Source organism: Clinocottus analis, unplaced genomic scaffold (genome assembly GCF_023055335.1).
Source record: "Clinocottus analis isolate CAN_PGR_092001 unplaced genomic scaffold, fCliAna1.0.p SCAF_5, whole genome shotgun sequence".
NCBI lineage: Eukaryota > Metazoa > Chordata > Actinopteri > Perciformes > Cottidae > Clinocottus > Clinocottus analis.
Window position 1 is genome coordinate 10,537,065 of NW_027176207.1, and position 12,379 is coordinate 10,549,443.

At 41.3% G+C, this 12,379-nt stretch overlaps 1 protein-coding gene across 1 annotated transcript in view; it reads left to right on the forward strand.

The window, feature by feature from the left end:
• The first annotated feature begins 2,906 nt into the window (after nucleotides 1-2,906).
• The window catches only part of LOC137803097 (reticulon-4 receptor-like 1), a 73,625-nt gene continuing 64,152 nt past the window's right edge, over nucleotides 2,907-12,379 (forward strand). The window contains exons 1-2 of the mRNA XM_068601365.1: nucleotides 2,907-3,081; nucleotides 3,346-3,517. Of these exons, the coding sequence (XP_068457466.1) occupies nucleotides 3,505-3,517 (13 nt within the window). The 5' untranslated portion in view covers nucleotides 2,907-3,081; nucleotides 3,346-3,504. The remainder of the gene's footprint in view (nucleotides 3,082-3,345; nucleotides 3,518-12,379) is intronic.

Sequence of the window (12,379 nt, forward strand, 5' to 3'; positions counted from 1 at the left end):
GAGACAAGATCTTTAAAAAAAAAAGAAAATCTTGAGTATACTACAACAGTGCAGTCAATTAATTCTGCTACGAGCTCCAATAACAACAACATGCATTTATTATTTATTTTCTGTTACAATTATCTTTTGTTGATTGCTGAGTTGTTTGTCATTTTAGAGCGGATTTGGCTCTAGTCCAGCTATTCAGAAAACTGTGTAAAACGTCAAATTAACTCTGATGGCAGGGACTGATACAAGCGCTGCTGATGTGTTCATTTTTACATCTCAGTGTGGAACTAACATGCATGATTTGCATTTAGGAGCAGATAGTCTATACTCATGCAGCCAGTTACTAGATGGATTTTCTAAATCTGTTACAGCTTCTCTCAACTGAATTATTTCTATATCATTTTGTAATATGAGGAAACTTTGGGTACATTTAAGCCAAGCCACTCTGAAGAAAGTATACGGTGCCAACAGGAAATAGAATATTCAACTTAAATTTGTCAGGTAGTTAGAAATGCAACTCAGAAGGAATGCTCATGTGGCTCCAAGTTTACTGTCACAATAACAACGTTAAATCTATAAGTACACATTTTGAATTTGTTTTAAATGTAAATTTAAATGTATACTTATTATTCTTCGTGGTTTCCTTGCCTGACATATTTTGATCCAGGCACCCGGAGGCAACCATCTCTTTCTCCTTCCGTGACGCTCACCCCCAGTTTCACTGTTTTGTATCCGAGGAAGGCATTCCTTGTTTTTAACAGCAACTATAAGCTTCGCTGTGATGAATTTTGTGTCTGCTTTGAATTGAATTATATATCCTTATAAAGCTTATTTTGTATGCGTGTTTGTATGAGTTTTTTTTCATCAAAGATGGATGCTATCGTTTGAAGGGGATGATTTCCTTGTATTTGGTCAACTCAAGTGACATTTATTTTTAATTTTTCGTGCTTTTTTTGTCAGCATACATTCTGAAAAGAGTCCCTGCATGTATATGAATATGAAGTAGGCAAGAAGACTTGATGCAATGTCGAAAGAAGTGAGGAAATTGAAACTGACATATGGACCGCTGCAACGACACATCCCAGTCTACTCTACAAACACCTCAATAACGCATCCACTCCCACTCACATGTACACAACTTCCCAACACACCGTTCTGCAAATGCACACCAGTCACATCACACACTTTGCCGTTCATTCAAACGGTTGCAAATCATATTCTAATTCTTTAAGCGTTGTTGCTTGATGGTTTGTAGCTAATTTGCAGTAACAATGCTAATATGAGAACAGTTCTGGATTCTGAGGAAACAAAGAAAATGAAAAACTGAGGATGAGATGTAAACAGAAGGAGATAATTTAAACACAATAAAAACACTCATCAATAACACACACAATGTTAGAGTGAGCGAGCAGAAGGAGGGTATAAAGATGGACGATACGCAGAGAAAAACCTGGCAGCAGAGAGAAAACAGGACGTGTCACTTCTGCCCTCAAAATGCAGTGACAGAAAAACATTTTCTGCTCCACTTGGAAATATGAAACAGAAAGAGGCCAAATTATTCACAAAAACTTAATTAAAATTTAAAGAGAAAAGGCCTCTTCTGACCAAATTAAAATGCAACGCCTCCTGGAAGAGAAACCCTCCCCAGAGACAGCTAAATATATCTCAAGACTCTGAACACGGTTGCATTGATTCTGTTGCAAAAAACCCAAACACATAATCAGGAGCATTCAACATCACTCATATTAGAGTTAGTGCTTTGGAAGTTTCATTGTAAAGTTTGTTACACTTAAAACTGGTGATGAAAACTGGAGAATAGTAGGAAAGATACTATTGCTTGACTGTGCAGTTCTGCCTCAACCAATCTGGACAAAGCAAATTATAGCCAGAAATAAGAAAAGTATTTCAGCTATTGGAAATCTATTGCAAAAACTAAAAGTAAAGTTCAATGCACTTCAGCACTACACATGAATCACAGAGTAATACAATATCTTGGCACCGTGAGGGAACAGAAACTAAGAAAGACACAGACTGAGTGACCAAAACCTGGCCCTTGAGACTGCTAAACACAGACCAACCTGGCAACCCAGAGAAAACACACTGGAAGTAAAGACAAAGTGACATCTCCTGCTTTACTGCTGTCTGCATTCAAATGGAATAACCACGCTCTTAACCAAAATAGAAAAGAGGAAAAAAAAGAATTTGACACTCACGGGCAAACAAAATGTAAAAGTTACTAGTGGAAAAAAATGCTATAAAAACAGAGAGAGAGAGAGAGAGAGTGAACATAAAGATTGGACCCTTTTTAAAGAGTTATATCATTAAATGACATGAGTGGCATTTTATGGTGCAGCTGGTGGGGCTAATTTCAACTGTATAGCATTAAATTGTTGAACCAAACTTTACATGTTTAAAGATTAAAATGTTATTTTACTATAAATGTGGGATACCATATTGTATACAAAGTTTTGTTTATCTCTGTTGGTCTAATTCTGAATCATTATACTCACATTTTAAACCTTGCACAACATGCTCTAGCAATAATGCACTTAATTCATTGTATTATTGTTATTAGAAGAAAGGAGTATACCTGAATTGTAATTGAGGTTTTGGTAATATTGTTTATGCAACATTTGCCCCCATGAAGCATGCTGAATTGTTCAAATTCAAATTGAATTGGGAGAGATAAAAGGAGCGAAAGACACTTGGACATAATGGAATGAGTGAGAGGGTGCAAGCTGATTATGGAGAGAGAGAGAGAGAGAGAGAGAGAGAGAGAGAGAGAGAGAGAGAGAGAGAGAGAGAGAGAGAGAGAGAGAGAGAGCGCTGCTCTGCATGGCTTTCATCCTCCACATAGCTGTGGGAGGGGGGTGAAGCGGTGAAGCTGCTGCCTCGGAGCTCTCCGGTAACGGACACAGTAGACGGCACTGACTCTCACGCTGTGGACTCGACCTGAGCCGCAGCCTGACAGCAGGGAGGCATAAAGGAACTTTCCCCCCTGATTTTGGACAGCACGTTTCTCTAATCTTTCGATTTGGCGTCAAATAAAGCCACAGGCTAATCCATTTATTGATTCATAAACACCAGATGGCGGTGAGTTGACATATTACTAAAAACACATCTGAGTGTGTTGGGACGGGACCGGGTGTGTTTTCTTCTTCACCTCGTTCAGAGCCACTGCGGACGAGAAAACTTCGTTTCTACCGGTGGCGGACCTTCTATTTTCGTCTTAAATTTTCTTAAACACTACCCGACCCCCTCCTCCTCCTCCTCTTCCTCCTCCCACCCTCCTCCTCCTCTCCTTCCTCCTCCTCTACCACTTCCTTCTCCACCCGTTTTCACTTCATAAAACAACAGCCACCGCGGAGAGACAAGACTACAGCCTGCCTGCCTGCCTGCCAGCGGTCAAAGGGAATCCAAATAACAATTTAACAGCCAGCAGCACAGGATTGGACCCTCACAAGGATGCTACTCCAGCACAGACACCACTAGACGGTCCAACCAGCGGCTGCCAATATGTTTAGGCGAGGTAAGAGGAAGAGGAATTCACTTGTTTTGGTTGCTGATGGCGTGGAGCGCGTGTGGCTGTGCTGTTTACTGGTGTGTGTATGTGTGAGTGTGTGTGTGTGTCTGAGTTGATACACATTCTTGGAGTGTTTTAGTATTCCTATTCTAACATTTGGAGTCGCAGAAGAGCGTCTTGCTGCTGCCCTAACAACTTACCAGCTGTGCTTTATCCGCGCTGGCGGCCTGGTATGCAAGGGGAATTAAATATTTATCCACTTCATGTCAAAAATATTCTTAAAATAGCGAACTGCTGCCGCACTGCAGTTTGTAGGACTTGCCTGCACGAGGATGGCTGGTGCTGTTGCTGCGCGCGAGCCAGTGAGCGCGAAAGAGAAACTGAAGAGCGCGCGGGGATGAGATTGTCAGGAAAAAGTTCCCGATTGTCCTTTTTTTCCTCATAAAACTTTCACCTGTTTGGGCACTTTGTGCGCGCGCGCCTATGACTCGGGGGTGCGCGCGCTCGTGGGGTTGGCGTGACAGAATGAGTCGCGCAATCCAGCCAAAAGCAGGATATTTGGACTTCTGTCAAAAGTCTGTCTGCTCCCGGTGGACGTGTGGGCAGGAGAACAACAGCACGCGCCCAAACACCTCGCTGTATCACATTCCTATCACACTGACACGCGGCTGTTTTGTGGTGCAAAAAGGTATTAGGTTTTACCACCATGACCTTGCCTCTGTGAGTGTTGTCATGAAGGCCCTAACCCCGCTGTCAACACACTTTTCTGTGGATGCCTGTATGCAAACGTGTGTGATGAAGAGTCTAATTAAACATACATTTAGTCATCTGCCAATACCCACGCCATATAAAAATAGGACTACAGTGTTGCCACTGTGAAAGTCAGTCAGTTTAGGAATGAGTACATAACACGACTGAACCCTGAGAACATAATAGAACAGCATTCGTTAACAGAGACACTGGAAGTCTATCATTCGTCATATCAACGCAGGCCTAAGCAGAGGAGGACAACAACGCGCATACATCCAGCACATCATTTCCTATTAGCTCACTTGGTTGTCCCGAGCCGGGGCACAAGCTGGGCGATCTCCTCATTAAGGGTGGGACCTAACAGGCCTGACAGAGGGCTGATTAGTGCTGTCATCGTACGAGCGTGTATGTATGACAGAGCAAAAGAAAGACAGAGAGCGCTTGCTGGCTAGAGGCAGACAAGCTTTAATTTTAATCTCACTGTAATTTCCAATGGATAGCACCCACCCACACACACACTCTACACACAGTGGTGATGGCTGATGCGTTGTGCTTTGTATCTCCTCCTACAAATATGTGTCTGTCAGTAACAATAATACAATTCAGGGTAATTGTGCACAGTCTGCCTGAGATATAGTTATCTATGTCTGTCACCTTTACCCACAGCATCTCTCTTCAGTGGGATGAAACAAGAGAGAGAGAGAGAGAGAGAGAGAGAGAGAGAGAGAGAGAGAGAGAGAGAGAGAGAGAGAGAGAGAGAGAGAGAGAGAGAGAGAGAGAGGAGAAGGGGGAGAAGTGTCTTTGTGTAATGAAAACTCCCTCTCTCTTTCTCTCTTTGTCTCTCGTTCTTGCTCTATCTCTCTGCTTGGCCAGTTCCTGCTGCCAGCTCCAGTCTGAGAGGAGAGCGGCCTGGCAGGCTGATTGGCTACTAGCTGGTTGGTTTGGGTAGCTGCCGAAGCTTTGTTTCCCAGCTTGTTTGAAGCTGGATTTGTTTCCCTTACTTGACTTTGCATCTGTTTCCAACTTTAAGTTGTCTCTCTCTTTATCTACAGCCTTTCAGTGTGTCAGATACACACTGGCACTGCTTTAACAAAACACATGCCAAGCCTTAAAATTAGTTCTGAGAAGAAAAGCTCTTTTATTAGGAAATACACAATTGAAAGGCTTCATTGTGCTCTGTCACGCAGTCTGTAAAAGTGCACACACTCAGAGTTGGATTTTTATGTTTTCAGCTCGGCCTGCCACTAACGGTTACTTTTATTGGCGATTCATTTGCAGATTATTTTCCCCAGTTAATCAGTTGGCCTATGAAATGTCAACTGATCCTCACATGTGAGAAGCTGGAACCAGCAAATATTTGGTATTTTAATTTGAACTATTTCGTTACTTTTTTTTTTATCAACATAGCAGCAGATTATTTTAGTCAATAATTGATTTTGCTAAATGGTCTGCATATTCTATCAAAACCTAGACATATTAAACAATTTAATGAGAGGCAACTTATCTGAAAAAACAATCATCTACATTCTACAGCATCTACATATTTTACTAAACCTTTGAAAATAGTATTTCATCTCCACTACAATTATTTTGTATCCTATAATTGTTTACATAAAAAAATACTGTATACAAAATTAGCTATGCGTTCCTGTTTGCAATATAACTATTGTCTCTGTGTGTGTGTGTGTGTGCGTGTGCGTGTGTGTGTGTATGTGTGTGTGTATATATATATATATATGTACATATATACATATATCTATATCTATATATATACACTTTTTTATGAGACAATAAACACACACACACACACACACACACACACACACACACACACTATAGTTATACTGCAAGTTCAATTATATGGAAGACAGCATTCATTTTAGATTTCTACATAGCAGCGTGAGTTTGATCAAATAGTTTGAAATTTAGGGGGAATAATGTAAATGAAAAGTGACACCGTCCCTTATTCTTATCATTACTTCATATTATGATTTCATCCTCTCGCTGTTGGCCCCCGTCTACGGATATACTGAAATCCACAAAAATGTGCAATATCTGAGGAATGTTCTGTGATATTACCTTTAACCATGATAATACATAGCGAACTTCCGCTCAGCACTGAAATCCACTGATCAATATCACTACGCGATGGTAAAATTGAAACTCACTGTTCATTCAGACTGTAGACTGAACCTCGCTTGAGGGCCGAAGGCTTTCTCTGGGCCCAAATGTGAATAAAGTCTGATATGGCCCTGATTATGAAACTTGCCAGCAGTTTCATGGAGTTCCTGCTGAACTTGATCCTAAACGAATGAGAAGTTGTCTTGATTCTAACCAACCATGTTCATATATATATATTCCTGCGGAAATGTTGACTTCTTTATAAGATATTCATGCTAATTAGGTGGAAATGTGTCATCCATCGCACCTTCTGATTTTATCTTATGGTATTGCGATGAAGACTAATGTCACATCCTGACTTTGTCTCTCGAAGCTGACACTTGCGTTGGCACACATACATACATTTTGCCTGCAGGCTGTCAAGTCTACAGTCAACACAATTAGAAGCTGCTGTTGCTGTTTTGTGCTGCTGTGTGTTTGTGTTTGCTTGCATCTTTGATCGCCTTGGTGGATGATAATAACATATGGATTAGTGACAAAATGTTTATTCGGGTCGTGAAGCACCAAATGGCGGGGTAATTGAGTGCTGAGATTGATCCAAATTTGCTCTTGCAGTACCGACATCCTGCGGCAGTCCACAGCTTTTACAGATTAGGCAGGGACACACATTATAGGGAATGTGACACTTTGTGTGAATTCTGTGGATGTATCATATTAGATAACTAAATCATCTTGGGATTTGATGACTGGAACGAAATTCATATGATAATCAATTACATCTCTAATGCAAGTCACAGTAGAGAAACGGATGAACCGCTTCACCACACACAGCAAGCGTCCGTGCGATGGCCGTGCATATCAATGACCTTTGCAACTGCTCCTCCTGCCTGATCTCAAGGTCACTCACAGACTGCTTCTTTCTTCTGCTTATCCTGAGCTCAGGGTGGTCTGCCTGCTGAATTCTATTTTATCATTAAGATGCCCGATAATTTTCCGGGATGTGTGTACCGTTCACAACCGATATACCGTTTAAATCCGTTAAAATAATTACAGGGACTGATGTTTTTCTGCTCCGAGCTTCGGAAGTGATGAACTCTCACAAACACAATGGAAAAAAAAAAGAAAAAAGAAAAAGAAACACTTAATGAGCAGGAGTTGTTTTGATGCGAAACAAACAACTAGAAATTATGCTGCACAGAGCATGAAATGGCATTTCACAACGGCCCTGTGGTGTTTCATTCCAACTTTCTTGCCAAACAAAGCTCGATGCCATTTATCTTTACGTATACAAACATACTACTTTGCTCTTTCCACAGTTGATAGAGCTAGCCACAACAAAAGAAACATTTGCACAAGTTTACATTCTTAAAAAAAAGGACCATAAGGCCAACACAGTGAAATGGGTTATGTATAGGCTACTACCTGCTGCTGCAGGCCAGTTGTTGCTGCATTGTTTGTAAATATGGTGCACTAATTTGCTTATAAATCCCCGTGGTTCACCTTGAGAGTCATCTACACACATGCACACACACACACACACACACAGCCAGGCTAGTTGTACATGTATTGCGTGTGTTTGATGGGGATTTAGATGCATGGGTGTGTCAGCATACGTCAGCATGAGAATGTTTTTGGATGAAAGGGATTCAAATGTGCATGATCACGTCGCAAGAACGGTGATCGTGAGGAGTCTGTCAGTGAGCGAGTGAGTGAGTGAGTAAGTGAGTGAGTGAGCGAGTGAGTGAGTGTGTGAGTTTGCGCACGAGCCTCAGGAAGTGTTGTATAAATGTCAGAGCTGGAGGACTAGAGACAAGCCGAAAGAAAGGAAAAAAAGCAGAGTGAAGTGTGATAGAGAGACGGAAAGATGGACACAGGGAGAAAATGTGTGATTATTTGGAAACAGACTTAAACCACCTAAAGGGTAAAGAAAAGGAGAGAGAGAGAGAGAGAGAGAGAGAGAGAGAGAGAGAGAGAGAGAGAGAGAGAGAGAGAGAGAGAGAGAGAGAGAGAGAGAGATACAGTGTGGAGTGAAAACTGAGCTGACGGGAGCTGATTGTGTGTGTGTGTGTGTGTGTGTGTGTGTGTGTGTGTGTCTCAGGCTGATTTTCAGTTTCTCCCTGTTTGGACCAGGAGCTCTGGTATTTTCTTGCCTCCAGAGGGAGAGACAGTTGGACACACCATTGGCTTGCAGCAGTATCCTGGTTTGCTGACTGAAGTGCTTGAGCCATTATTACTCATGTTAACGCTGGCGTGCCTTATCTTATAATATAAGATAAGGTAGGATAAGCTTTCATTGATTCTCGGAGGGGAACATCGGGTTGTTGCAGCAGCACAAGGACAGAAATAAGTACAGATACATGGGGAAAGTGAATCGTCAGTATTCAAAACTCAAATAAGTAAAAATATAAACTATAAGAACAATCAAAGACCAAATTACAAGGCAAACGTGACTGTGGTGTGATGTGATATGTAGCATAAAAGTCAGAAAGGTATAGTTTATGTAAACACACTAGACTAATATATAATTAAGGAGGAGTGTGTGGGGTGCGGTGAGCAATACTGTGGTTGACATGTTGTGGAGGAGGGTAGGAATTCTTCATATTTTAAGCCATAAAATAAAAATGTCAGTGGTGTAAGTGTCTGTCCATAAAGTACAGAGCTAGAGTATGGCTTAACTTAGCTCTGCCTAAAGTAAAACAATATACCTCAAGACATTTAAAACTTATACAATAACAGCTCGTTCCCTGTTTGTTAAACGTGTACATAGATAATATAGAAATGTACACATTCAGGACTGTCTGGGGAAATGACATGTTTAAGCTATTTTATAAAACAGTACTTCATCCATCCAGCTATGACGCAAGTTCCCAGATTGGTGATTTACATTTCTCATTATGTATTTATTGAACAAGATACAGCATGTCAAATTACTGAGCTTAAGAGTTGTTGTAAGGCAACCTTTTTTTCACTTGAATGAATTGCACATCTCGTCTTGCTCGGCCAAGATTGATATTGATATTTTCACCTCATTCTCAGACAGAAAGCAATGAAGCATGTTTTCCAAAATGGTGATCTATTCCTTTTAACTTAAGGCTGAAAATCAACTGACACGAGGCTTAAAGTCCCACATTTGTTCATTGCTGCTGATTATTAGTCAAACGCTGACACCACATGGCACGTTTCTTATTATTGATAAAATAATGAAAGAAAACAAACCCTTTGTGTCTCACTCTCATGCAGGATATATTTTCTCTATCCCCCCACACCCTTCAAACCTCCCTCCCCCCATGTCTTCTCTTCTGTAGCTAGTTCGCTCTGTACCTGTTGAATAATTGATAGCTGTTTTGGTTTCCGAAAAGGCGTTTGGGGTCTACAGCTCTCAGCCGTATGGGCTTGTGTTTTCCTCACGGCAGCTCACAAGGCTCAGTCCATTCTTTCCCTCTATCTCTCTTCCCCTCCTTCACTCTGCCTCCCTCCTGTTTTTATCTTGTCTCCTACTTTTCCACAATATTCTGAAATGCCCCACTCGTATTCTGTGTAACGTGTTCGCGTGCATGTATGCTATTGTAGACAACGGCCCCTATTCCGGGTTTTTCTTGAGATAAGATCTTGCTATCCATCTTCTGCACCTGATTACAATCAACCCTGCACACAGTAATACATTTTTAAAAAACTTATTTTTTCTTCTGAATATTACAGTGAAAACAGAACTTGTACAGACAGACCAATAAGTAAATAGGATAAGGTCATTATTATGATCGATGAGCTGGCTCTTACTGCAGCAGCCCCACGATTTTCTTGCATGGACTCTGACTCGGGATTGGAGCTTCACCGTTGTGTTTACAGGAGGTAGACAAAATAACACTCCATGCATGCCAAATAATTCAACTTTGACCTCTTCTGAAGTGGTTGCAATGATGAGTCATCCACTTCAAATAGGTGGCAAGCCAATGATCATATCCCTGTAGGTTAGTTGCAACCTTAGCCTCATTCCATTGAGATAAGGTTATATCTTGAGACTGTCCTCAAGAGAAAACCTCTTTAAACTCAATCAGCTTTCCTGGATCATATTTCGTCATCTCACAGGTACTGAAAGAATACACCCGAGTAACGCAGCCCTTTGCTTTTCTTTTCAGCAGTGCTGCTTTTGATCTGGACGCTTTTTATGTGGCCTTAGTCTGACTCCCTTTATCCATCGGTTGTGTATTTCGCCCGGCATTCGTCTTCCTTTCCGTTATTTGCATTATCTATTTTGCAAAAGCAGCAGCACTGCATCAAGGGCTTGGCACCGTCCAAAATGATTGTGTTAGGATTAAAGAGTTCCCCCTTATAACAGAATGACAATGTGTGGAGCCAGACTTTTTTTTAGCACTGACACAGTGGGGGATATTGGCAAGACAAATATGACCTATCTGACATGAGCTTTAGGTGGGAATACAAACTGTAACTGTCAGAAAGACGGTGGCAGCATGTTGTTGCTAAAGAAGCACAACACCTTATAGGTCGGGGTGGATGACAGGGTCAAAAAACGGTGTGACATTGTTTGACTGCTGATAATGTCCCAACAACAGACAATGCTGGTTTATTTTATTCACGGCTGCAATCTTTGCAGAGCGTGATTGCATGGTTGTGATGGATTGTAATATATATATATAATAGTGATCTGCCACATTTTGAATGCACTGACTGATGAATGGTGTGATCCTGCTTTGTGATCCTGCAGTTTGGACTGCAGATGACTTTGCCCCCTTAAGCTCTTCTGTCCTGATTTTGCATTCAAAATTCCCTGGATCCCTGGACCTCTTTTGTAGTTAACAAATTCATTCAACCTCACATGATTTATTCACATTAAAGCCGTGTTTAAACTTCAGTTACTTTGTAGTTAAGTCGTTTTTTATTTATTAAGTGTGGCTTCAGCCGCATGGGGTCATAGACCCCATGCTGGAAGCACACTTCATGTTCTCCTGCGGGCTTATTATTATTATTATTATTCTTCTTATAGTCAAACCACTACTCCTCCCAGAGCGTTGCCAGCACATGCGCAAAAATTACATCGAAACGTGCGGTTTGCGCGGGAATCGTGAGGTATGACTTTTCTAAGAGATTCGCCCGTACGTTTTCCCGAAAAATGCAAAAAACATAAAAAAAATTTCATGAAATGTTCGTAGAGGGTGGCGCGCCAATTAACAGAGTGAGAAGAAGCGACAGAAACTGTTAAAAAAAAAAAACGTATTTTGTCTTTACTCCCACAATGTTCACTCTTCATACACCATTGTTGGATAGAAACGTTGGAAATCTTGTCTTCTGTCATAAACTGCGGTCGATAGGAATCCAACAGACTCAGACGTCTTGAAATCGGACTGAATGTGAGAGAAAGTCCACCTCGCTCTGCCATCCGCCGCCATGTTAAATCTCCCTCCAAAGCCACGTCTCCCCTGAAGCTCGTACCTGATTTGTAAATCGCCCGTACAGACACATGTTTTATCGTACAGACTCGCCAGTCACAGTATCTGTTCATCAGGTCTTCCTAACGCTCAATATGCGATATCGAAGCAATAGTGGCTTTTAAAGTACCATTTTTTTAAAATAGTTTGAAAGGAGTTCCACAGTATTTAGGTCTATTAAGCTCAGCGTAAGGAAGTCCCTTTGAAGTCATCACCATGGCAACCTTTGATCTAACGACCCACAGGTGTTCTCGTTAGGGCAGTTTAACAGACACACAGACACTTACACACGCACACACAACACAGATGACTTCTGTCTCTCTGTCTGTTTGTCTCACACACACAGACACACACACACACACACAAACAAACAAACACAAACACACACACACACACAAACAGACAGACAGACAAACACACACACACAAACAGACACATACACACACACAGACACACACAAAGACGTTTACGTGTGTTTTATATTGTGTAGTTGTCAACACTGTGATCATTAATAAGGTCATATGATATTTCATATACGTTTGTGTGTGTTCAG